Source organism: Pleurodeles waltl, chromosome 3_1 (assembly GCF_031143425.1).
Source record: "Pleurodeles waltl isolate 20211129_DDA chromosome 3_1, aPleWal1.hap1.20221129, whole genome shotgun sequence".
NCBI classification, from domain to species: Eukaryota; Metazoa; Chordata; class Amphibia; order Caudata; family Salamandridae; genus Pleurodeles; species Pleurodeles waltl.
In genome coordinates, this window is record NC_090440.1 from 626191625 (window position 1) to 626218352 (window position 26728).

General features: G+C 43.8%; 1 protein-coding gene across 3 annotated transcripts in view; it reads right to left on the reverse strand.

The window, feature by feature from the left end:
* The window catches only part of CHID1 (chitinase domain containing 1), a 1285476-nt gene that overhangs the window by 1089291 nt on the left and 169457 nt on the right, over positions 1-26728 (reverse strand). For all 3 annotated transcript variants that reach the window (XM_069223131.1, XM_069223132.1, XM_069223133.1), the window contains one exon: positions 21594-21655. In XM_069223131.1, the coding sequence (XP_069079232.1) occupies positions 21594-21655 (62 nt within the window). The remainder of the gene's footprint in view (positions 1-21593; positions 21656-26728) is intronic.

Sequence of the window (26728 nt, forward strand, 5' to 3'; positions counted from 1 at the left end):
TCCCCTGTACTTATCCATTGTAAGGGGACAAGCAGACAGTGTGGCAAGGTCAATGCCACTAGGTGTGACAGAAACGGTCTTGGGACTGACTACCCCAGTTTCTATGATGGACCCATAAGTGAACCCAACTACACCCTTAGTTTGACTGTTGCCAGCAGTCCCACCACTATTACCACTACTGCTCAGGGGCACTAGAGCTTGATGTATTAGTGGTGGTAGGCTCAGGGGGTTTCCCTGGACAGGACTTATCCCCTGGCCTATGGCCTCTGTTTTTACACACAAAGCACCAAGGCTTTTTAATGTGTGCAGGTTGTGGAGAAGAGGAAGAATTTGTTTTATCCCCACCCCCTGAAGAGTGTTTAGGATTTGAAGAAGGATCTTTGGTTTTACCCTTATCCCCATGCTTATCCTGAGATTTCTCACCATCTTTCTTCTTGCCATCCTTGTCACCACCTGTATGAACGTTTCTGTTCACCCTTGTTCTGACCCATTTGTCTGCCTTCTTTCCCAATTCTTGGGGAGAGGTCAGATCTGAGTCCACTAGATATTGGTGTAACAAATCAGACACACAATTATTAAGAATATGCTCTCTCAGGATTAAGCTATACAGGCTTTCATAGTCAGAAACTTTACTGCCATGTAACCACACCTCCAAGGCCTTCACTGAATGGTCAACAAAGTCTACCCAGTCTTGTGAAGACTCCTTTTTGGTTTCTCTGAACTTGATCCTGTACTGTTCAGTGGTTAAGCCATAAACATCTAGGAGTGCATTCTTAAGAACTGTAAAATTATTGGCATCACTTTCCTTCACAGTAAGGAGTCTATCCCTACCCTTTCCACTGAAAGATAGCCATGGGATAGCAGCCCACTGCCTTTGAGGGACCCCCTGTACAACACAGGCCCTCTCAAGTGCAGCAAACCACTTGTTAATGTCATCCCCCTCCTTGTAAGGGGGAACTATCTTGTGCAGATTCCTTGAATCATGCTCTTTCACAGGATTACTATCTGTAATACTGTTCCTGCCACCATGGGGTCCTAACCCCAACCTCTGTCTTTCTTTTTCTAAGTCAAATGCTTCCCTGTCTAGATCCAGCTGTTGCTTTTTAAGCTTCATCCTGGACTCTTCCACTCTCAATCTATTGAGTTCCCTTTCTAGCACTCTGTCATCAAGGTGTGTGGGTTGGGCATGCCTAGACACAGAAGAATGGTGTGAATGGAGAGAGGGAGACCTGTCCCTAACAGATGGCACTCTAACAACCTGGCCTAAAGGAGTAATCTCCCTACTGTGATGAGAACTCACATATGTACCAGCCCTGCTAGGTGGATTGCTAAGGGGCAGGTTGGGAAGGTTCCCATCTAACACTTTTATTGGGGCTATCCCAGAATCAGAGTGTGAACCATCAGCTAATTTCTCACCAGATGTGCCAACTATGGTCTTATCCTGTTCAATGAGCATATTAACTAACAGTTCTCTTGAGGGATTCTTCCCTACCCCAAAACCTCTTTCAATGCAGAGACTCCTTGCTCCTTTCCAGCTAAGGTGATCATAAGCAACTCTGGTCAGATCAACAGTTTGCCTGTACCAGACATGATAGAAAAGGTTTAAGGGACAGAAAAAGAAAGAAAAAGTTTCAGAACTTTTTAAGGAACAGAAAAAAACTTTTTACACTTTTTAGAAACTTTTTGAAAGTTTTAAAGGTACTTTTCAGCACTTAGCAAAGGAGTAAGAGAAGAAAAGCAAAACTTTTTGGTTAGGTGTACATACACTGAACTTGTTTTGTATATTTTTCTCTTATGAAAAGTACAAAATGACAAAGTGGTAAGTAGTTGCAAGTACTTATCCCACGGCTGCACAACCAAAGTAGGAGGCTGGCCTGGTTTGTAGTGGTACCAAGGGGTACTTACACCTTGCACCAGGTCCAGGTATCCCTTATTAGTGTAGAAGAGGTGTCTAGCAGCTTAGGCTGATAGAAAATGGTAGCTTAGCAGAGCAGCTTAGGCTGAACTAGGAGACATGCAGAGCTTCCACTATACCACTGGTGTCATATGCACAATATCATAAGAAAACACAATACACAGATATACTAAAAATAAAGGTACTTTATTTTTTATGACAATATGCCAAAAGTATCTCAGTGAGTACCCTCAGTATGAGGATAGCAAATATACACAAGATATATGTACACAATACCAAAATTATGCAGTAATAGCAATAGAAAATAGTGCAAGCAATGTACAGTCACAATAGATTGCAATGGGAGCACATAGGTATAGGGGCAACACAAACCATATACTCTAGAAGTGGAATTCGAACCACGAATGGACCCCAAACCTATGTGAGCTTGTAGAGGGTCGCTGGGACTGTAAGAAAACAGTGAGGGTTAGAAAAATAGCCCACCCCAAGCCCCAGAAAAGTGGGTGCAAAGTGCACCTAAGTTCCCCAGAGAGCACAGAAGTCGTGATAGGGGAATTCTGCAAGGAAGACCAACACCAGCAATGCAACAACAATGGATTTCCAGACGAGAGGACCTGTGGAACAAGGGGACCAAGTCCAAGAGTCACGATCAAGTCGGGAGTGGGTAGACGCCCAGGAAATGCCAGCTGTGGGTGCAAAGAAGCTGCCACCGGATGGTAGAAGCTGTGGATTCTGCAAGAACGAAAAGGGCTAGAAACTTCCCCTTTGGAGGATGGATGTCCCACATTGTGAAGAAGCTTGCAGAGGTGTTTCCGTGCAGAAAGACCGCAAACAAGCCTTGCTAGCTGCAAGGGTCGCGGTTAGGGTTTTTGGATGCTGCTGTGGCCCAGGTGGGACCAGGATGTCGCCAATTGCGTGAGGAGACAGAGGGGGCGTCCAGCAAGACAAAGAGCCCACTCAGAAGCAAGCAGCACCCGCAGAAGTGCCGGAACAGGCACTCCGAAGTGGAGTGAACCGGAGCTCACCCGAAGTCACAAAGGAAGGTCCCACGACGCCGGAGGACAACTCAGGAGGTCATGCACTGCAGGTTAGAGTGCCGGGGACGCAGGCTTGGCTGTGCACAAAGGAAATCCTGGAAGAGTGCACAGGAGCCGGAGCAGCTGCAAATCACGCGGTACCCAGCAATGCAGTCTAGCGTGGGGAGGCAAGGACTTACCTCCACCAAACTTGGACTGAAGAGTCACTGGACTGTGGGAGTCACTTGGACAGAGTTGCTGAGTTCAAGGGACCTCGCTCGTCGTGCTGAGAGGAGACCCAGAGGACCGGTGATGCAGTTCTTTGGTGCCTGCGGTTGCAGGGGGAAGATTCCGTCGACCCACTGTAGATTTCTTCGGAGCTTCTAGTGCAGAGAGGAGGCAGACTACCCCCACAGCATGCACCACCAGGAAAACAGTTGAGAAGGCGGCAGGATCAGCGTTACAAGGTCGCAGTAGTCGTCTTTGCTACTTTGTTGCAGTTTTGCAGGCTTGCAGCGCGGTCAGCAGTCGATTCCTTGGCAGAAGGTGAAGAGAGAGATGCAGAGGAACTCTGATGAGCTCTTGCATTCGTTATCTAAATATTTCCCCAAAGCAGAGACCCTAAATAGCCAGAAAAGGAGGTTTGGCTACCTAGGAAGGAGGATAGGCTAGTAACACAGGTAAGAGCCTATCAGAAGGAGTCTCTGACATCACCTGCTGGCCCTGGCCACTCAGAGCAGTCCAGTGTGCCAGCAGCACCTCGGTTTCCAAGATGGCAGAGGTCTGGAGCACACTGGAGGAGCTCTGGGCACCTCCCAGGGGAGGTGCAGGTCAGGGGAGTGGTCACTCCCCTTTCCTTTGTCCACTTTCGCGCCAGAGCAGGGCTGGGGGATCCCTGAACAGATGTAGACTGGCTTATGCAGAGATGGGCACCATCTGTGCCCATCAAAGCATTTCCAGAGGCTGGGGGAGGCTACTCCTCCCAAGCCCTGACACCTTTTTCCAAAGGGAGAGGGTGTAACACCCTCTCTCTGAGGAAGTCCTTTGTTCTGCCTTCCTGGGCCAGGCCTGGCTGGACCCAAGGAGGGCAGAAACCTGTCTGAGGGGTTGGCAGCAGCAGCAGCTGCAGTGAAACCCCGGGAAAGGTAGTTTGGCAGTACCCGGTCTGTGCTAAAGACCCGGGGGATCATGGAATTGTCTCCCCAATGCCAGTATGGTTGGGGTGGCAATTCCATGATCTTAGACATGTTACATGGCCATGTTCGGAGTTACCATTGTGAAGCTATACATAGGTAGTGACCTATGTATAGTGCACGTGTGTAATGGTGTCCCCGCACTCACAAAGTCCGGGGAATTTGCCCTGAACAATGTGGGGGCACCTTGGCTAGTGCCAGGGTGCCCACACACTAAGTAACTTAGCACCCTACCTTTACCAGGTAAAGGTTAGACATATAGGTGACTTATAAGTTACTTAAGTGCAGTGGTAAATGGCTGTGAAATAAGGTGGATGTTATTTCACTCAGGCTGCTGTGGCAGGCCTGTGCAAGAATTGTCAGATCTCCCTATGGGTGGCAAAAGAAATGCTGCAGCCCATAGGGATCTCCTGGAACCCCAATACCCTGGGTACCTCAGTACCATATACTAGGGAATTATAAGGGTGTTCCAGTATGCCAATGTAAATTGGTGAAATTGGTCACTAGCCTGTTAGTGACAATTTGTACAGAGAGAGCATAACCACTGAGGTTCTGGTTAGCAGAGCCTCAGTGAGACAGTTAGGCATCACACAGGGAACACATACATATAGGCCACAAACTTATGAGAACTGCGGTCCTGGCTAGCAGGGTCCCAGTGACACATAACAAACATACTGAAAACATAGGGTTTTCACTATGAGCATTGGGCCCTGGCTAGCAGGATCCCAGTGAGACAGTGAAAACACCCTGACATACACTCACAAACAGGCCAAAAGTGGGGGTAACAAGGCTAGAAAGAGGCTACTTTCTCACACTCTCTGGACTTCATATAGGGGTGTAAGCCAACTACGACCCATGCCTAATACTCTAGCTGTTAAGGATTGCTTTAAATCTTGGTTTTGTCGTTCACAACACTATTTCCCTCAGGATGAAATGGAGACGAGTAATGCAGTTGGACACCGAACAAAGCCATGGCGTCCCTGTAAGCACTTGAGGCAAAAGCAGGGCCCCGGTCTGAGTGGAAAGCATCAACAGCATATGTAACGATAAAGACTCGTAAATCTTTAATAACAGTTCAAGAGTCAGCCAAGCGTTGTGGCCAAACCCACAGAACTGTGGAGCATAAGTCAACAGCGACTAGAATATATTTATATGCACTATCTGGTGTCAGGGGCCCACAATGGTCCAAGTATACACATTGTAATGGTTTGTTGGAAATTAGGAGGGGTGTCTGCGGAGGGCGTTTAATGGTGGACCCTTTTATTTTCTGGCAGATGTCACAACAAAGGACATACTGCTTGGTCTGTTTGTATAGACCTGGCCACCAATATTGTGATTGTAATATTGAAATTGTAGCCGCCACACCAGCATGGACAGAAGCAACATCCTCATGCGCTGCTTTTACTAACTCAGGTCTTAGGTCTTTATTGGGAACCACACCTGGTATCGTTACTTGTGCATCAAACAAGCCTGACATCCGGCAGGAATATTTAGCAGGATATGCTTTAGGGAAGGCGTGCCATCAGCTGAAGCGGTCACGGCTGCCAGTGTTTCATCATCCACAGTGCAATCTCCTAGAGTCTGCGTGTAAGTATTTTGTGGATGGAACTTGCCATCCTTCATGTAACCACTCACGACTGCGCAAGCAGTGGAGTACTGATGTTTAGCTCATATTACTGGTTGGGCTGAACCATCAGTGTATAAGATTTTATGATACTGTTCGACAGGCATTCTACTTGCTGGGACTGGATACTCAAGTTCATATTGTAAGAATTTTTGGCTCTGTAATTTGGAGTCAAAGACATAATCAACATCAGTGGCTGTCTGAGATGTTGCCCACTGGATCCAATGTGGATGTAATGCTTTAGCGTTCGGAAAGCTTTCCTTCGTAACATCCTCAAGGGCTGGAATGGGGGGGGGGAGACGGCAATAATGCACTACCCCTGGGCCAGAGGTCTTTCTTTATGGACCGCCATCTGGACAGCAGTTAGTATTTTCTCAGTGGGAGCAAAGCGTTGTTCAGCTGTGGAATATAAGTGTGATTTATGTGCAATTGGGACAATCTCACCCTCACTGAATGTCACATAGGTGAAACCAATGGCACCAGCAATTACTCTGATGACTAAGGCCCTCATTACAACCCTGGTGGTCTTTGACCGCCACGGCTGTCGGAACAGGCTGTCGCCAACAGGCTGGCGGTGCTTCCCTGGGAATTACGACCGTAGCGGAAGCGCTGCGGTCGCACCGCCGGGACCGGCTGTTTCCCACCACTTTTGTCCCAGCGGTTTAAATCCCCCAGGGCAGAGCTGCTTGCAGCGCTGCCCAGGGGATTACGAGTCCCCCTCCCGCCAGCCTTTTCATGGCGGTTTGAACCGCCATGAAAAGGCTGGCGGAAAGGGAAGTCGTGGGGCCCCTAGGGGCCCCTGCCACGGCCCCATGCAGCTTTTCACTGTCTGCATAGCAGACAGTGAAAAGCACGACAGGTGCAACTGCACCTGTCGCACAGCCGCCAACACCGCCGGCTCCATTTGGAGCCGGCTCCTGTGTTGCGGCCGAGATCCCCGCTGGGCCGGCGGCCCAAAATAGACCTCTTGGGAGTGCGGCTGCATTGGCGGGCGCCCGGCGGTTTCAACTTGGCGGCTACATGTTTTTTATTGTCCCTTGTATGCAAGTGTTTTGCGTTGAGCATGTCTTTTTGCACAGCTTTTAGAATGCGTGTGTCGTAGACTGTCCAATATTTACCAGTAAAATCAGGATGCTTTAAGACGTACAATAGTTTGATGCGTTGTGCATAATCTGAACTATATGTTCTGCCTAAATTTAAAAGACCTACTACTGACTGGAGCTTTTTTATTGTTTGTAGGTTGTAGTTGCACACATTTTTCTAAGAATTGGGGCGCCAAGCTCTTGCCTTCATCCGACAATTCGTATCCCAAAAACAGGACACTAAGGAATACTATTTTTATTTTTTGAAGTTGAATTTGTAGCTAATTTTGGCAATTCCTACAAAAATGCAGGCTACCTGTCTTAAATGCTGCATGAGGTCATCGTCCGTGAGATAAATGTAATCAACATATGACAACACCTCAGGATCAATGTTGTGTAAAATAGATGTTACATGAGCTGAGAACAGTCCTGGACTGTTCTTGTACCCCTGTGGGAGTCTGCATAATTTTTTCGGCGCTATGTTTTGGCAGCAAAACCCACTGGATATATCCAGGTTCGTCTTGTATTTCCTGAGCACTATATTGGTCATAAGTGATGTGCTGTGTACATTTTGTATAGCAAATGTTTTTGTGTGACTGTTTAAATGTCTGTAGCCTAAGACTATTCTATACGAATGGTCGGGTTTAGCGACTGGAAATAATGGATTATTCATGGATGAATCCGAGGGTTCAATAACACCTTGGTACTCCAATTGATTGAGGATTTCCCTCACAGGTGCTTTTCCATCATATTTTATTGGGCATTGAAGTTGTGGTTGGGATTGTATTGTTATTACGTAGCAGGGGGAATCTTCAACCCATCCTACATGGTTGCGATATAACGCAGGTGCCTGTGCCACTGCCCAATCAATGGCATGCATTTCAACGAGCTTTCTGGGAACAAGGGGCGAGAAGGATTTTTCAATCACATCCTCTCCATAAGGGAGGCTGCGGATGATTTCTGGCGGCCAATCTTTTTCAGACAGCAAAATATTATAAATCGAGACGACGCGGTCCCAAAAGATACCGTCAATTATGCGTTCAATGTCCCCTTCTAACAGAATACTTACTCGTTGGAGACACTCATGCCCGCAGACTCTACTTGTAAGAAGCCATCAGTTGCTTTCACCTCCAGATGCTCTTGAAGATCCTGGCAAACTATTGTGACCTCTGCTACACTGTCAAGCAGTGCCCACTTCCTGTTCTTCAGTAAAGCCGACTTCTTGAATGGCATGCTGAATTATAACTGAAGCCACTTTTTTCTTTTTAAATTAGGGTTTTTGTTGGGGAAGTTTCTCTTATTTTTTAACTGAAACCTCAGACGAGCGTTGAGTCCTTTCTCGGTTTCACGTACTCGCTGCTCTGACTGCGCACCTCTCTCACTGTGTTTTTCCGGTGAGTCCTGAAAGGAACGAGATTGGCGTGTATCAGTATATTAATATCTGTTAGGCGTTTTTATATTATCCCTATTTCTAAGGCTATACCTATTTTGTGGGGTCTCCGGATGCGGAGATTCTCCCCTTTCTTTTTTAGGTGTTTGCTGTTTTTCATCCCAGTGTTTTTTAGAGCCCTCAGGCGCTTTCTTAGTAGTATCTTTATTAGATCTGCCTTGAAATTGTGGTTTAATCGGTCTAGCCCCCAGACTATCTCTACCAGGTCTCTGCGATAATCTTTGGTAGCTCACGTTCTTGATCCTGTGGAGGAACATCACAGAGCTGCATGCGCACTTCCAGTGCAACTGCTTCCCCTTTAAGGTTCCTTAATAAGATTGAGGATACCGTGGCAAAATTGCTCATTAATTGCATCCTCAATTCCAGGGCCAGGGCAGCCCCATATTCATCTTGAATTTCTTTTAACATCTCTGGAAGATTGGCAAGCATTGGTGTACTGTGTGCGGTAGTATAGAGCATGGCAAATACTGTGCCCCATGTATTGCAGTTATCAATTGTGGGCTCCATCCCCAATGGCAGGCACATAGTAAGAATTCTATGTTTATCCTGAGGTCCTGTATGAGGAAAAACTGCTTCCAGTGCATTTATTTTTTTAACTAACCAAAACGGAATTTCCTCCCGCTTGTTGGGTACCTTACCCATGATCCAGGGCACAGTTGCAGGGTTAATGCCTGGCGTGACTGCATGCTGTTGCACTGGGGCAGCACATGCTGGGTTAGTATTTAATGTTTGCATAACAAACTGCACTAATAGACTGTATATTTTTGTGAGCTCTATATATAGATGGCGAATCTCAGCTACCGCTAAGGTTGCTGCTTCAGGGTGTGGTGTATCTGTGGCTAATAGAGGCCAGGTTGGGCCATCTTTGCTCAGAGGACCTAACATGTAATATTGTATGTGGTAGGGCATCATCAAGCCAGTTATTATGGTCTTGATAAGATAAAGGTATTTCTAAATATGCATAAGCTCTGTATTGTGCAGGTATGTTTGCAAGTGTATAGTGGTGAAATGTATTTGTGTTCCCATCTGCTGCTGGAAAAGTGACCCAAGAATAAAAAAAATCTGTTCTATAGACTGGATGAGCCTCAACAACAAATGTAACTGGACCCCCCTGGGCCGTTAGGTCATTTGCCAATAAATGTGCAGTAAGGGGTGGTTGCATATTTACTGCAATAGTTACCGGTTGAGGGTTCGCCATTTTAATGGTAGATGTATGTTCAGAGATAAGGACAACTAGTGGGGATTGGTCCTTTTAAGGTTCAAGCTGAACAACATACAGCTCAAGATAAGAACTACCTATTTAGCTGAGGGGGAAGTCCTCAATACCACGGACATTTCCTACATAGTATTGAGGTGTCTTTAGCTTAAATGGGACAGAGATACTCAGGAGGATCCGAATATTAGTGCCTGACCAAACATTGGTGGCACCATGTCGCGTAGGATCTCATTATGTCAATGAGGCTACTGGATTTGGGAGACAGGATCACATGGACTGTGGCTGCTAAATATGATTCCACACTACATGACACCTGTCGGTCTAATCCGGGTTCACCGGCTAGCTAGCAGTGCCTCATCTTTAGCCAAGATGATTGTGGCAACCAGGCGCATGAGAAGAAGGCTCCTCACGGCGATCGTGGTCGATCGGATCCCATCCCTTTCTCTCAGTTACCAGAAAGTATCATACAGGCAAAGACAACAGAGGCAGAATATAGTTCAATAAGTATATATTGAAATAACTGCATCTTAGATAAAAAGGCACGTACTGCAATAACCTGGATGATAAAACACAATAAAAGCAAGCAGATGACTAACAGAGTAAAACATAAGAAGAATCCTACCATACTGTCACTGGGAGGGATATATATATATACAAATATATATATATATATATTTTTCCCCACCTACACTATGTTTGATCACAGCATAATAGGCCTAATCTGACCATCAGGTTTCCCCCCTGGAGGTAAATCATCCCTCATACCTGGAGGAAGAAGCCTGTACTCTAGAGATACACGGTCCCCATGTAGATCAGGGGTCCGGCCATCTAAGCAAGTAGCTGCAGCGAAGCAATCAGCATACAGTCATGGTCATCTGGCTGGAATCTCCCTCTAATGTTTCTAAAACAGAGGAGTGTTTATATAATAAAACAGCTGACATTCTAAGAAATAGACCCCACGTACAAGTGTGTGTTTTCTGTGAATGTTGGAGACACAGCATACCACATTTATCTTACGGTAGCCTTGGAGAAAGCACAAAGTGAAATAAATGTCCTACAAAGAACGTAATGCTTTCCTAGGTGAAAGTGCACTGAGATAAAGAAAATAAAACAGCACTGCAAATGTTGCTATTGCAAAAAAAAAGAATAAAGCAATGCTGAATAAAATGTAACAGGGTTAAAGTGCACAGCGGGAGGCTTAGTTAGCTTAAAACAACGTGTCTAAAATATGGCTAAAATCCTCTCATCGCAGCCATTCGAAAGGGAAGGTTCTAGAATGGAGGGAGGGGGGCTTTTGCCAACATCCTCTTAAATGCCGTCTCCCATGCCATCACAACATGTTGCAAAATCTACAGGAACTCTTTAGATTGGCTTGATCCCCCTCATTAAGCACACTGGTAGCGCTGGTACCTCCACCATTCCTCTGAGGAGTCGTTATTCCCAATTATCTACTTTGCTACATCAGATCATGGCATACAAGTGTTGGGTTACAAGACAGCAGAGCTAAATATCCTGCAGTCCCAACCCTCTTCCCTCTTCTCAATCCCTTTTTAATACTGCCATTCACACTATGCTTCTCTTGCCCGTCCACACCAATAATGTCACTAATCTGTCCAGCTCCCTTAAAGTGGTGCTGTGGACTGGACACACGGAATTTTGTAATGTAGATAAACATTACGGAGACTGTTAATGTTTACAAGAACCTAACTGAATTGTTTAGCCCCTGAACAATCCTATCCATGTTATAGGTGTGTTTCTTTATCATATGAGCCACCTGGATACCCAGGTACCTAAAGCTGTGTGTTTCCCACCTAAGACCCAGGTCCAGGAGTTCCTCCTGTGAGTAGGCCACCAGCAAGAACAACAAAAAAAGTATGATGCCAGATTACTTGGAGAACCAGCATGCCTAAAAGATTTTGCAATTCGGTGAGAAGTCGAGAGACAGTGATTCAAGTTAAATATTTCAAAGTATCATCCACATAATATTAGGATTAATTTAAACATAAGACATGACATGACCAGTTCTTGTAAAAAGTTATAAACTTGTGCCATAGGAATATTTGATCAATATAAAACAAAAGCAACAAAAGAAAGACAAGTGGTTTTCATTTTAACACAGGTGTCATTGTATACAGTAAGCATAACCACACAGAAGGTATGATCAGAGCCTATGTCAGTCTAATTGTTTTAAGGATGGACAGGGCACAGCATGGCAGCCTCCAATTAATAAGGATGGGGGACATCTAAAATCCATATGTGTAGGAAAGTGTCACTTTTGACATGGTCACCCACAATTTTTGCCTACTGGTACTGGTGCTTTTGATTGAAAGTGCAGGTAGCCCATGGGCTATTACCCTACATTCCCCTAAACACCCTTAAATTCAGTATTTAGGGGTCCCCCTAACACCAGAGAGACAGATTCAGCTTCCTGGGAACTGAAAAAGGACTACAAAGAGACAACACTCCAAGAACCAAGGACCTGCACAGAAAGTGGCGCCAAACACTGCCTTGCTGCTTGCTCCTTTACAAATACAGGACTCGTCCTGCAGCTGTGCATCGTCTCCAATACTTGGGGGACAGCCCAGCGCTTCAACAACCAGTTATCATCTCCCTTGGGGTGGAGGAGCCACCCCCTTATAACTACAGGCACTGACCACATCTGTCCAGGACACTGTGTTGTCGGCCATCGGGCCCACCAACAGAGCAACACTTCAGGAGGAGGATTTCGGGGCTCTAGGAAGTCAGCTCTCTCTCTCTGCCGAGTGTCGAGACCCTAGACTCTCCAAGATCACCCCTGCCATGAGCCCTCTTGCACTAGCCAAGGCTTGATCTTCGTCCTGCCCAGACACCACTGCCTTGGAAACTTACCTGCACGTCGAGTGACTTCAGGACAGATGAGATCCACGACCCGAGTGTCAAGAGGTTATTTTAGTGAGCTTTTTATGAGCACGTCATTTTAGACATAGGCCTGCCGCTTGTGACCTTTAGCCTAATAACATCTATTTTAATCATTTGGAAATTCTGACCAGAGGCTTCATTCTGCATGATATTTTATTTCTTTTATCTCATACACTTTTAGCCTACAAATTGTTTTCATTCCTTTAAGTAGGGCATTCTCGTTCTGTGCTGTGCTCAAGGCTGTACCCCGATATTATTGTCAGTACAAAGTGTAACACCACAATCTTTGCCACTTGATGAGAAACATACTTATTCTTAGTTTTGGGCAGTTTTCTCTGAACACCAGCTGTTTTATTATAAAACATCCCTCTGCCCCCCATACTGCATGATGTCTCTTCACTGCAGCTGTCTGCTAAGACTTGTCATCTTTCCTACCTACATGGGAAAGGACTCTCAGTAGATCAACAGCCCTCTTCACCATTACCATATTCAGGTATGGGGGATGGTGTTTTCCTAGGGATCCTGAAGGGCGGATTAGGGCTAACACTGCTGTGCTCTAACAGTACCTTAGCAGTGTAGGTAGCAATTCCAATCCTTACCATTCTGACACTACGGTGGGACTTTTCTTATGTTTCACTTTCCTTGTCACCGCAGTGCTATTATTATGTTTTATCAGCCTAATCATTGCAGTACATGCCATTTTAGAACACAGTTGATTCAATAAAATGTGTTGAACCAATTCTTGCTTCGGTTTGTCTTTGCACGTGTGAGACGAATGTAACTTAGAGAAAAGGATGTGATCTTTCAGACCACGATTTCTCTGAGAAATCAGAATGTCATGCGCAACGCTGCCACAAATCACTGCCACTTTCAGGTGCTGGTGAGGTACTGCTAGCTGGTGGGAAGGGTTAGGCTGCTGACAGTTGTCATACGGTATGTAATTGGACTTAGTTCCCCACAACCTGGCGGTGCTGCTGCCAAAATCCAGCAGTGTCATTGGTACAATGAGAACCAACATGACAAGAGTGGCCCTGATGTTTTGTTTTCCTCCCCTCTACAAGTCAAACCGAGAACCTTGAGTGTCCCCAACACAAGAGGCCAGCCGGTCAAACAACTCTGCACCCGAGCCCCACAGCCCGAGTTCACGACAACCAACTGTGCCCTCTTACTCTAAAGTCCCACAGAAGCTGAGCCCCGAATTTGTGTTCTGCCGAACTTGTCCCCAAGTCTCCCCCTTGCAGCCTTTGTTTCGGGGTCAACTGCTGTCTATGGTGTAGCTCTCGAGGCTATCAACCCGTCCATCACCTCTGCTCCTGGAAACATCAGGGCAGGTAAACTAAAACTGCTGGTGGTTCTTTGGACCTTGGACCCCTGCAGCTTCAGTTCCAAAGGACATCCCTGAACTCCGACTGCAAGTATAGGTTTGCAGTAAATGTCTGTCCTCCCACAGGATAACATTACCGGGTTCGAGGTTCACACCTCAAAAAACTTTATTTCTGTATTTTTCTGTATACTTGTAGAATCCATAACTCCAAATGTACTTACATGATTTTGATGATCTTGGTGCCTAAAATTATATAAAATTATGTGTTATTTTTATAAATTGCTCCCGGATTTCTTTTTGAGAGTGTGTACCATTTATTGAACCTGTGTGTGCAACAAATGCTTAACACTCCCCTCTGAACACCCTAGGCTGCTCAACCATACTACCACAAATAGAGCACTAGGGATTATTAAAGTAAGCCCTGTAAATCAATAGGGGTCATTTGGACTTTTGCCATGGTGTGCCCTTTCACTGGCCCACTACACAAAAAGTTGGCTTCCTACACTATGTCTACCACAACAGAATTTAGGACTATGGCAGTCATTCTGACTTTGGCGGGCGGCGGAGGCCGCCCGCCAAAGTCCCGCCGTCAGAATACCGCTGCGCGGTCAGAAGACCGCCGCGGTAATTCTGAGTTTCCCGCTGGGCTGGCGGGCGACCGCCAGAAGGTCGCCCGCCAGCCCAGCGGGAAACCCCCTCCCATGAGCCGGCGGAGTGGAAGGGGTGCGACGGGTGCAGTTGCACCCGTCGCGATTTTCAGTGTCTGCTTGGCAGACACTGAAAATCTTGGTGGGGCCCCCAGGGGCCCCGCGACACCCGTTACCGCCAGCCAGGTTCTGGCGGATAAAACCGCCAGAGCCAGGCTGGCGGTAAGGGGGTCGGAATCCCCATGGCGGCGAGGATTCCCCAGGGCAGCGGGAAACCGGCGGGACACCGCCGGTTTTCCGTTTCTGACCGCAGCTGTACCGCCGCGGTCAGAATGCCCATGGGAGCACCGCCAGCCTGTTGGCGGTGCTCCCGCGGTCGTTGGCCCTGGCGGTCCATGACCGCCAGGGTCAGAATGACCCCCAATGTCCTCCACCAACCCCACTGAACAAAGCACATGATGATCTGCTCCTCGGGTGCCTTGGTCAGGCTGATCCATACAACCAACACCTGCCACAAGCTCCTGCCTGGGCAGCGGGTGCTCTGAGGCAGGCCCTAGGTTCTGAAGCTGCACAAGGCAGAAGTACAAACCATGTGTCAACAAACTAACTGAAAGTGGATGAGGAGTGAAAATATTTGTTGTAGAGGGGGGCACTCATCCAAGGATCGGGACGTGAAATGGCTAGACTAAGATGTTTGTGCTCAACTGTAAGCCCTCTTTGCCAACAAATTCTCCTTGCCTAAAATGTGTAAATTTCTTTCCAAATACACCCAAAGCATTTCCACAGGGTGTGCTGCTACTGTCAATCTATTTTCCGTATCCACCAAATATTCGTTAATCACAGAATACATTCTTAATAAGCGCATAAGTATTTTTAAACGTATTAAGTGGCCATGGTCACATAGCAGCATAATAGTAAACTTTGAATAAAAAAAGATCCGCATATTGATTGCATTGATTTCTGAGAGGTTGCTGGATACAAACACTAAGCAAATATCGCAATTCACCAGGGCATTTGTGTTCAGGCTTTAAGTAACAGGAGATGTTAACATTTTGTTGCACCGAGAAAGATAAACAGCTGACCAGGCCCCACCAAGGTTTTTGTGACATGCTGATCTCTCTGCAGAGGCTTTCTAAAGAATGGAGGTAAACTTAGGCTTTACTTGAAAAGGACTTGGGCGACCTCACAATCCTCACCAGCTATTGCCTGGTCTTCTTTTTCAATTCATTGGTGAGTAAAAAACAAGCACTGGCAAAGCCAATAAGCCTTGCCTATGTAAAACCTATTGGATTTGCCAATGTGTTTTAGCCATGTTGTACACCAGCGTAGCTGCTATTCAGCATGGCCAAAAGTTAGTGGCGTAGAGTATCACAGAATAGAGTGGCGAAGAGTGGAGTAGAGTGAAGTGGCATAGAGTGGAGAGTCACAGAGTGAAGTGGCGTAGAGTGGAGTAAAGTGACATGGAGTGACAGGGTGTATTGTGTAAAGAGGAGTGGAGGGATTAGAGTGGACTCGAGTGGAATGGAGTGGCATAGAGTGGCAAAGAGTAGAGTGCCGTGTTGTAGAGTGTCGCAAAGTGGAGTGTCTTACAGTTTAGTGTCGTAGAGTGGGGAGGAGTGTTTTAGAGTGGCAAAGAGTTGAGTGGCATAGAGTGGAGCATGCATAGTGTGGAAGCGAACTGCCATTACAGACAACACATTTTCAATTGGAATGAAGATTATTTTTGCACATACAGTTTTACTGAAAAAACTATACAGCGCACAGACGATAATGTGTGAAAATGCCATCACAAAGTTTATTGATTTGCTTTGATCATATTAAAGTATTTGTTTACACCAAACTTCCGAATTACAAAAAATATCCTTCATTTGTGCTTTCCTAATTCTGATATATTCTGAAATATTTGCACAGTTCATGTATGCTAGAAAATAACCTTTCCTTTCCCACCCCCAGAGTCCAGCAAGATAATCACATAAATCCTCTAACTCTGATATCAGAGAAAGAAAAGTAAACACTAAACACCCTTGGAAGATAGAGCCTGACACTTTACTTCTTTCTCTGAGTGCATAAAAAATGTGCCAAGATAAGAACAAAATGTAAGTGCCTGTTTACGGAAGGTGAGCACTTGTGGAAGAATACAGTAAACAGGCTATGCTCCATGGTAGGGACAAAGACATGCCGGGCAGCCTATTTAAAAAAAACCAGCAAATAGAAAGCAAGTAAATGTGTAACAAACCACAAAGCCAATTGTGAGCAATGGACAGGATGTATGCCAAGGGAAGTTTTCAGAATGTTGTCTATAAGTCTTTGCAAACCAGACAGCTGCTCTGTCTGGTAGGCTTCGACCTAAAAACAAAATGTATGCATCTGTGTCACTTATGATGCCAATGTAACCAGTAGCATGTTTACGAAAAGCTACTGTTTTTGTAGTGATAACTAGCTATTTTTGCTTTGCTCTAGGTGATTTTTGGCCTACATAATATTATAAATATTTGACATCTTTATTAAGTAACATGGGCAAAATTGCGGTTGTGCTGAAGAAGGCTGCCAGAATTAACTGGCTTGCTACAAACACTGTTGATGCTTCTTGTGTAAAAGCTCCTCTGCATTTACTGTGCACAACTAAAGAAGCCACTTTCATATTTTTTTAACATAATTCTGTAACGTTTTAGACAGTGTTTTTTCTCTCCATGAAGCTTGCGAAAGATGATGTACTAAATGTGATTTAGCTTTTTGTAGCGTAGTTACAAATAATGACTGATAGAGTGACAGGCACGTGTGATCTTAGTATACAATATACAAATATTAATATTTTCGTATCAATTAATAAAAAGACTAAGCTTATTATATCAACTGATGGTTACAGTGATGACTTGGTTTGGGATAGTAATTCGGTTAGTCCAGAACGCAGCAGCCAGACTAGTGCTCAATCTCCCAAGCCAGGCCCACATCACACCACACCTCAGGGAACTCCACTGGCTCCCAATACACAAACCCACACATTCAAACTCCTCACCCACAACAACAAAACCAAATTTTCCAGACCAGTGTTTCCCAAACTGTGGGTCGCCAACCGATTTTTGTTAGGTTACAAAAGTCCAAGCAATAAATACAGATACTTTATCTTGTCACATTTGCTGAGCTTCAAAGACAGATGTCAAATGTCAAGCAAATTCTTCTGCTTATTTTTTTTTAACATTGGCGACTGGTGTTTACAAACTCTTTTCACTTTGCAGTCCGAGAAAGAAAATTAAAGTGAATTATATGACAACGCTTTAGTTACATTAAAAATCACGCCCGCATCATCCCTTAAAGTTAGGTGGGTTGCAAATGTTTGTCCTACTAACAAGTGAGTTGTTGTTCTAAAAAGTTTGGTAGGTACTGTTCCAGAAAACTCCGCTCTGCCGGACTCTCACTACGTAAAAGCAGAGCAGGGGTATGCACCTTCTGATACTTGGCTCCTAAAGCCTAGAGCGATCTCTCACCTTATCAGGGCCTCCTCCTATCTTCTCGCCAGCTGCAAGAAGCTAAAGACCTAGTGTTAGACCTGGCTTCCTTGGTATGGTTTCTCCTATGTTTTTGCCTCTGCTTCCTGTATTTTTGACTGTGTGCTGGACTTCATTTTTGCTGGTTTTGATACTCTGGCCACTTTTACCACTGCTGACCAGTGCTAAGGTGCAAGTGCTCTGTGTAAATTGTATTGGTGATTGGCTTTTCCATGACTGACATTGTACTAGTAAGTCCCTAGTAAAGTGCACTGAAGGTGCCCAAGACCTGTAAATCATATGCTACTAATGGGCTTGCGGCACTGATTGTGCCACCCACATAAGTAGCCCTGTAAACATGGCTCAGACCTGCCACTGCAGTGTCTGTGTGTACAGTTTTAAACTGCCAATTCGACCTGGCAAGTGCACCCACTTGCCAGGCCCAAACCTTCCCTTTTAGTACATGTAAGTCACCTCCTAAGGTAGGCCCTATGTGCAGTGTATTTTAAAGGTAGGACATGTACTGATGTGTTTTACATGTCCTAATGGACAAGAGTGATTACATCAAGGAAATTAATAGACAATTTTCAGATCATGTCTGTTATGCACATATCCCTGATAATCCGATGAAGTCACTAAGTGAATATGTCAACATTAAAATTTAGTGAATACTTCTGTGAGTGTGGTGACACTCACTAATTAATAGTTACTCCAGAATATATCATACCCCCCTTATAGATATTAATGAGCAGTTACCTGTTCCTATTCACTCCAGCTTCTCAAAAATGTATAGATATTTTGTTTTTTGCATTTTTATTTATACAGTAAAGCATACAAATGAAACAGCTCTTTGGCAATTATGTAGGAACAAACCAGCAAAGGCCGGCCACAGTAAGGGAGATCATTATAACAAATACAAATACAATTAGGACCAATGCCCTAATTCAAGCTGACAGTTAGTTGGGTTTATAATAAAAGTTTTTTTTGTTTTTTTAAAATTATTTTAAGATGTGTTTTCCAGAAGTTTATTGGTCTTCTTTCTTTAGTGAGATGTGTATAGTCTTGTCGTTTATGTCAAAATGCTGTCTGTATTTCTGTTGTATTAGTATATGGGGCATTTACTAAATTATATTTTATTTTTAATATTGACTGTACATATTGTATACATCCCTTGTCAGTATGTTATTTCAACAGTTAAATGTTTCGATGTTAGTATTAAATGTTTTGTTATGATGTATAAATGTATGATGTTTAAGTGGGTATGTACTATAAGGGTATCACACTTATTGGATTACAGCCGATAAGAACTCCTGTTTTGAGGATGAAACGCGTTGGCTGTTGCTGTTATGAATGTGTTCTATTTTGAAAGAAAAGAAGAATAAAAGAGAAGATACAAATGGACTAATACTGAGGAATTGGACTTTCGAAGATTATTGGATGTGGTGCACCATTCAAAATTTGAACTGTGTATAGTTCCTTCTTTAAGGATGACACCTTGGCAGCAGGTGCTGGGATGTGTACATGCACCAGCAATGCTTGATTTTTTTATTCTTTCTGGTATACAGTAGGGGGTAGGGGTTAGGTGCATGGAAATATAGCCTACTGCCACCTGCATTGTTAGTGCTCAATATTTGAGACGTGTTGAGCCCCTTGGTGACAACTTTTTACTCTTCCCATGAAAGCAGATTTATATCCCTCTATTATGTAAACTGAATACCCTTTATCTGATGGTGTAATTCCTTAATATGGCCTTGAAAACGATTAACTCTATTAAAAAAAAAAAACACTTTACTTATTGAGAAGTCTCTGGGCCTAATGTTCTGCATTCTAAATATACAGGGAGTGCAGAATTATTAGGCAAATGAGTATTTTGACCACATCATCCTCTTTATGCATGTTGTCTAACTCCAAGCTGTATAGGCTCGAAAGCCTACTACCAATTAAGCATATTAGGTGATGTGCATCTCTGTAATGAGAAGGGGTGTGGTCTAATGACATCAACACCCTATATCAGGTGTGCATAATTATTAGGCAACTAACTTTCCTTTGGCAAAATGGGTCAAAAGAAGGACTTGACAGGCTCAGAAAAGTCAAAAATAGTGAGATATCTTGCAGAGGGATGCAGCACTCTTAAAATTGCAAAGCTTCTGAAGCGTGATCATCGAACAATCAAGCGTTTCATTCAAAATAGTCAACAGGGTCGCAAGAAGCGTGTGGAACAACCAAGGTGCAAAATAACTGCCCATGAACTGAGAAAAGTCAAGCGTGCAGCTGCCACGATGCCACTTGCCACCAGTTTGGCCATATTTCAGAGCTGCAACATCACTGGAGTGCCCAAAAGCACAAGGTGTGCAATACTCAGAGACATGGCCAAGGTAAGAAAGGCTGAAAGACGACCACCACTGAACAAGACACACAAGCTGAAACGTCAAGACTGGGCCAAGAAATATCTCAAGACTGATTTTTCTAAGGTTTTATGGACTGATGAAATGAGAGTGAGTCTTGATGGGCCAGATGGATGGGCCCGTGGCTGGATTGGTAAAGGGCAGAGAGCTCCAGTCCGACTCAGACGCCAGCAAGGTGGAGGTGGAGTACTGGTTTGGGCTGGTATCATCAAAGATGAGCTTGTGGGGCCTTTTCGGGTTGAGGATGGAGTCAAGCTCAACTCCCAGTCCTACTGCCAGTTCCTGGAAGACACCTTCTTCAAGCAGTGGTACAGGAAGAAGTCTGCATCCTTCAAGAAAAACATGATTTTCATGCAGGACAATGCTCCATCACACGCGTCCAAGTACTCCACAGCGTGGCTGGCAAGAAAGGGTATAAAAGAAGGAAATCTAATGACATGGCCTCCTTGTTCACCTGATCTGAACCCCATTGAGAACCTGTGGTCCATCATCAAATGTGAGATTTACAAGGAGGGAAAACAGTAAACCTCTCTGAACAGTGTCTGGGAGGCTGTGGTTGCTGCTGCACGCAATGTTGATGGTGAACAGATCAAAACACTGACAGAATCCATGGATGGCAGGCTTTTGAGTGTCCTTGCAAAGAAAGGTGGCTATATTGGTCACGGATTTGTTTTTGTTTTGTTTTTGAATGTCAGAAATGTATATTTGTGAATGTTGAGATGTTATATTGGTTTCACTGGTAATAATAAATAATTGAAATGGGTATATATTTTTTTTTGTTAAGTTGCCTAATAATTATGCACAGTAATAGTCACCTGCACACACAGATATCCCCCTAACATAGCTAAAACTAAAAACTACTTCCAAAAATATTCAGCTTTGATATTAATGAGTTTTTTGGGTTCATTGAGAACATGGTTGTTGTTCAATAATAAAATTAATCCTCAAAAATACAACTTGCCTAATAATTCTGCACTCCCTGTAGTTTCTAGTATGTGAAATTATACATTAATAATATTAAAAATATGATAACAAGAGATCAGGACATATACTTGTCAAGATACAAAGAAATAAGCAGATTTCAAAGTGGAAGAGAGAGAGAGAGAGAGAGAGAGAGAGAGAGAGAGAGAGAGAGAGAGAGAGAGAGAGAGAGAGAGAGAGAGAGAGAGAGAGAGAGAGAGAGAGAGAGAGAGAGAGAGAAAGAATATATGGGGTAGAGTGAGCACCAAAGTTCTATGAGCACAAAGTGTATAGAAGAGGTAAATGCATCATCATCAATGCATAGTAAAGCATCAGGACTGTTGCAGGAGTCATTTGCATGGCGACATTAATACTCACTTTCGCTTCTGGCCTCCAAGCTGGCTCCATACCTCAATCACAAACCCATCAAACTTCTCATTCTAAAACAAAGAACACCACAACAGTCATATTGTGGGTGGTTATTGCAATGACAAGGGCAATGTTTCTGAAATAACTGTGATCCTCTGACAGGTGGGTTTTTTGGGAAGCAGGGGAAGGACTATGGTTTGGGTGTCATGCAGTTGAAGGTTTTCGACATAAAACCAGTGTTGATGTCATGCGTGTACCAGGTGAATCTGTTTCAATGCTTTTCAAAGACGGCCATTATGCATTCCATTACAGTAATCAGTGTGAAATTGCACACTTCTGGGCATTTTCCGTCAACAACGATATTGGAAATACTTAAAAACCAGGTCTGTTTCAAAACAGTCACTCTTCGATAAGGCAGTCACTTACAGGATGTAGTGATAAGTTTACAGAAACATCATATTTGTGACGTTTGTGGTTCTCATTTAGAATATGGAGGGTTGTCCGTGATCTTCCAGGGTGGCAGAGGTCATTACCTCCACCACACCAGCGGACAACTGCCCACCATATTTTGAAATCTCTGCCATCCTCACAGATATTGTTTTGCCTTCAAAGGAGAGGCCACTAATGGGGCTCCTCTAAAGGCACTGAAAGTTTGCAGAACGGCCAACATGTTTCATGCGGGCGTTCAGCAAACTTTTTTATTTTACCAAAATAAACTTGTCAACAAAGAATTAATGATACCAACACCCTGGGAGTTTTCTCCCAGGACTTAAGGGTCATTTTTAGGGTTGAGCCTGCGTTGCATGCGCTCGTGCATGCGTATCGCAGCGAGACGCTTTAGTATTTAGAAAAGGGCTCGGAGCCCTGTCAACTTCACGTCAGTGTTTTTTATTGGTTCGTGGGCTTGCCTAATAAAATCTGCATGCTTTCATTAGTCAATGGCACGCATAGGTCATGCCTTTTCCGGTGGCTAGCCCTCCTCAAGCACAGCGACCAAGTACAGAAAACATGCGAGGCTCGCTGTTTTCCATCGGGCTCGTGGACTTCTTTTTCTCTACTTTACGAGCGCGATCTCGCTTGGCAGAAGTCGAGCACTTTACATAGGTGAAAAGTCGGGTTAGGAGTTTACAACGCAATCAGCTCTAACATGAGCAAACGCGAGACCCGTTGCATTGTAAATGATTGTTCTTTTTTCCTGGTGGGACTGGCAGGCTTTCCCTGATGGTCCTAAAAAGAAAAGAAAGTACATCAGACCATCTAAATAGGGTGGATGGTGGTTGATTTACTTACCCCTATGGTACCAGAGTAAGGTTTCCACCATTTATGACTGAGTACCCTGTCCACCAAACTCTGAGTGAGGTGTTTTTAGCATATCAGGTCACATTATAAGGTGTTGAAGAACAAGTTACTTACTTTCTGTAATGCTTTATGTGGTAGAGACTCTATCTAGCTGCAGATTCCTTACCTTAGAATATTCCCTAGGCATCAGATTGGATCCGGACATTTTTTTAGCAATCCCCTTACGGGCTGGTAGAAGGCTATGTTTGGCTCCAGCTGGCTTCATCGACAATGCCATAAGTGATGTCTGTGGTGCCTACGAATGCACAACCATAGCAAGCTAACCGCAGTATGTGACTCAGTTTGTGTCTACTTTTCTGCACCACAAGCACAGAGTCATGCTGAGGTGAATTGACCAGTGTGCCAAAATTAGGTCGCGAAGGAGCTCTTTGATGTGAGATATACAGTTGGCAGAACAGGGAGGACTGGTAAGGAATCTGCAATAGATAGAGTCTCTACTACATTTAGCATTACCACAGGTAAGTAACTTGTTCATCTGATAAATACCTCTAGCTGCAGATTCCTTCCATTAAAATATATATCAAAGCATCTTCTCCCTGGAGGTGGGTCTGCAAATCTATTACATCAACAAGTTGTAGTGAATGTAGAGAATGTAGTTGTCACCGTTCTCGAATGCCTCGTGCTCGTGATGTTTCATGCTCTTGTTGGTGACATAGAGGCATTCAAGAACGGCAACGGAGAAGAAACGGTTGGTGAGACTGATGGCTGTGGCTGCGCGTCTCCTTTGTACGCTGAAGTTCTCTTATAAAATAAAGCATTCATTATAATAGTCAATAGCGTTGATTGCAGTATCATTATAGAATTGGCGACGAGGTGCGAACTCACCTGTGTGTCACGCAAATTAGCAGCAGTGCGCATCAAGCAACTCCGCAGCAGTGCAGGAAACCAGCGCAAGGTTTATGCAGACGGCCTCCTCAGCAAATGTTCCGTTGTTGCTGGTGAGTTCATTCAGATATGGCAGTTATGATCATTTGGCAAATAACAAATTGTGCCCAGCTAAGAAGCAGAAGTGCTCGAAATGTGGTGTAATTGGTCATTTCCAAAGGGTGTGTCAGAGGAAAACTGGAAATAGTAGCAAAGTGTTGGAACTGGAAGACACTAACTCTACAGATGAAGATGATTTAAGTATGTGTGTTTTATGTGTAGACGCATCGGATGAAAACACCATTTTGTGCACTGGGCAAGAAGATAAGAAAAGGAAGAAAAAAAACAAGTTGTAAGGTCACTTTGGGTAGAGTGACCATATGCGTTGCTGTAGATTCGGGGTCTCCGTATACTATTGTCAATAGAAATGTGTGGGAAAGGAATTTCAAACATATTGTGGGTAAGGAGTTATGCTTGCCAGACTTAACAATTAAGACATTTACTGGTGAGGTCAATTGAGTTGTTAGGCTTCAAGAAGTTGAAATTCCAATACAAAGATAGAGAAACAATAGGAAAATTGTATATTGCAGTAACAGGATCAATCAAGGTAAATTGGGCATGGGTATTAGACCCGAACAATCCTGAACCAGTATTGACTGTGCAAACAGAGTTAGAAATTGGTCAGTTGGTTTTGCAAAAAATTCCTAATGTATTTTCGGGAAGGATTGGAAAAATGAAAGGGTTTATGCATCTCATTCATTTAAAAAACAAATGCCGAACCACAGGTGCATAAAGTAAGGAACATTCCTATTACTTTAAAAAAAGGTGTCAAATTGCACCTGGATAAACTGCAAGAGGAGAAAATTATAGAACCCATAGAATCTTCAGAGAGGTGGCCCCATTAGTTGTGGTAAAAAAAAAAAAACAATGGCAATTTACGATTATGCATTGACTTGAGAGATCTTAACAAGAACATACCAGTTGAGCAATTCCCTTTACCACATATTAATGAAATGCTGTCACATACTAGAGGCATGAAATGGTTTTCTTCTATTGAGTTAAAAGCAGCTTATCATCAGGTATGGTTGCATTATAATAGTAGGGATTTGACTGATTTTGTTACACCCTTTGGGTGTTACAGATTTAGGCAGGTACCATTTGGTTTGGCGGCAGCCATGTCCAAAGAATAATGAATTCAATTCTAGCAGGAATTGATATTACTATGGTCTTTCAAGACAATATTCTTATAATGGGAAAGTCAAATGATGATCATGATCAAACTTTGTTAAGAGTACTAAATATTTTAGATGAGAAGGGTTTGACAGCAGAATTCAGCAAATGCAAGTTTGCATGTGATCATGTCAACTATTTGGGGCATGTAGTATCTGCAGAAGGTATCAAACCAAAAGAAGAGTTATTGTCAGCAATAAGTAAGGCACCCAATCCTCAGAACAAGGATGAGGTCCGTGCTTTTCTAGGTTTAGTAGAGTTCTATTCCAAATTTGTTAAAAACATTTCTATGAAAACATATAATTTAAGACAATTGCTCAAGGCAAGAAATAGGTTTGAGTGGACAGAGATGTGTCAAAATGCCTTTGATATGTAAAAAAATGACATTTGCAATGCACCACCATTGCAAGGTTTTGATTCGAGCCTTAAATGTATCATCACGATTGATGCCAGTTGCAAGGGAGTCAGAGCAGTTCTTACTCAAGAAAATAAGGAGGGCAACAAAGATACGATTGCTTCACTAACACCAACTGAAGAGAAGTATTCAGTAATTGACCGTGAAGCACTTGCATGTGTGTACAGTATGTGTGGGGAACTACAGTCACCTTAAGGTGTGATCACAAACCGCTCGTGAAAGTTTTAACTACAAAGGGGCTTAATAAGGCTTCTCTAAGGTTGGCAAGAATGTCATTACGTCTGTTTGACTACAACTAATTTGTGCAATATTTGCCCAGAGTAAAGAACATTGATGCAGACTTCTTCAGTCGCATGCCTTTGTCATCCAAAAATACAGAGGAAGAGATGAGAGAAGATATGTGGGTGGCTATTGTGGAAGAAGGTATGTGTCGGGGCATTACACGGGATGAGTGGAAAACAGAACAGGATTTGGATGAGACAATGAAGGATTTGAGTGTCATAATTACAATGGGATGGCCATTAAAAAAATGGTTAACAAAGCCTTGTTGCCTTTTTGGGAAGTAAGGAATGAATTATCCATAGAAGAAGGTCTATTCCTTAGAAATGGAAAGGTGATACCTCCTACTACGTTAAGGAGGAAAATTCTTAAAATCTGTCACGAAGGCCATGTAGGCATTGGTAAGAAAACTAATAGAGTGAAGTGTTGGTACTGGTGGCCTGGGTTAGACAAGGATGTAGAAAAGATAGTGAGAGACTGCCCTGTATGTGAGAATGCGGATCAGACACAGGTAACTTTGAGACAGACTTTAGATTATATTCCTTGCCCCAACATGGCTTGGGAAAGTTTAGGTAACGATGTCATGTGACCCATTGGTGAAGGTGACAGACAGACCTTCCTACGTGTGCTTGTGGATCATTTTTCCAAATGGCCGGAGGTGGAAATCGTAAGAAAAGCCGACACAAGTAGCATCATTAAATTTATGGATAAACCTTTTGTGAGAGAAGGTTTACCAAAATGTATTGTATTTGACAATGGGTCACAATTTATGTTATCAGCTTTCCAAGATTATGTAAGAAGGAATGGAATTAAGCATCATACTACCTTGATTTATCAACCTGCTGGTAATGGTGCTGTAGAAAGATTTAACTGTGTACTCAAATAAATTATTCAATTATCTAACTGTAATCAGTTAGTTTGGGAAACAGAATTATGGAAAACCTTGTGGGCATTTAGGATTACTACATGTGTTAGTACAAATGCAAGTCCATTTGAG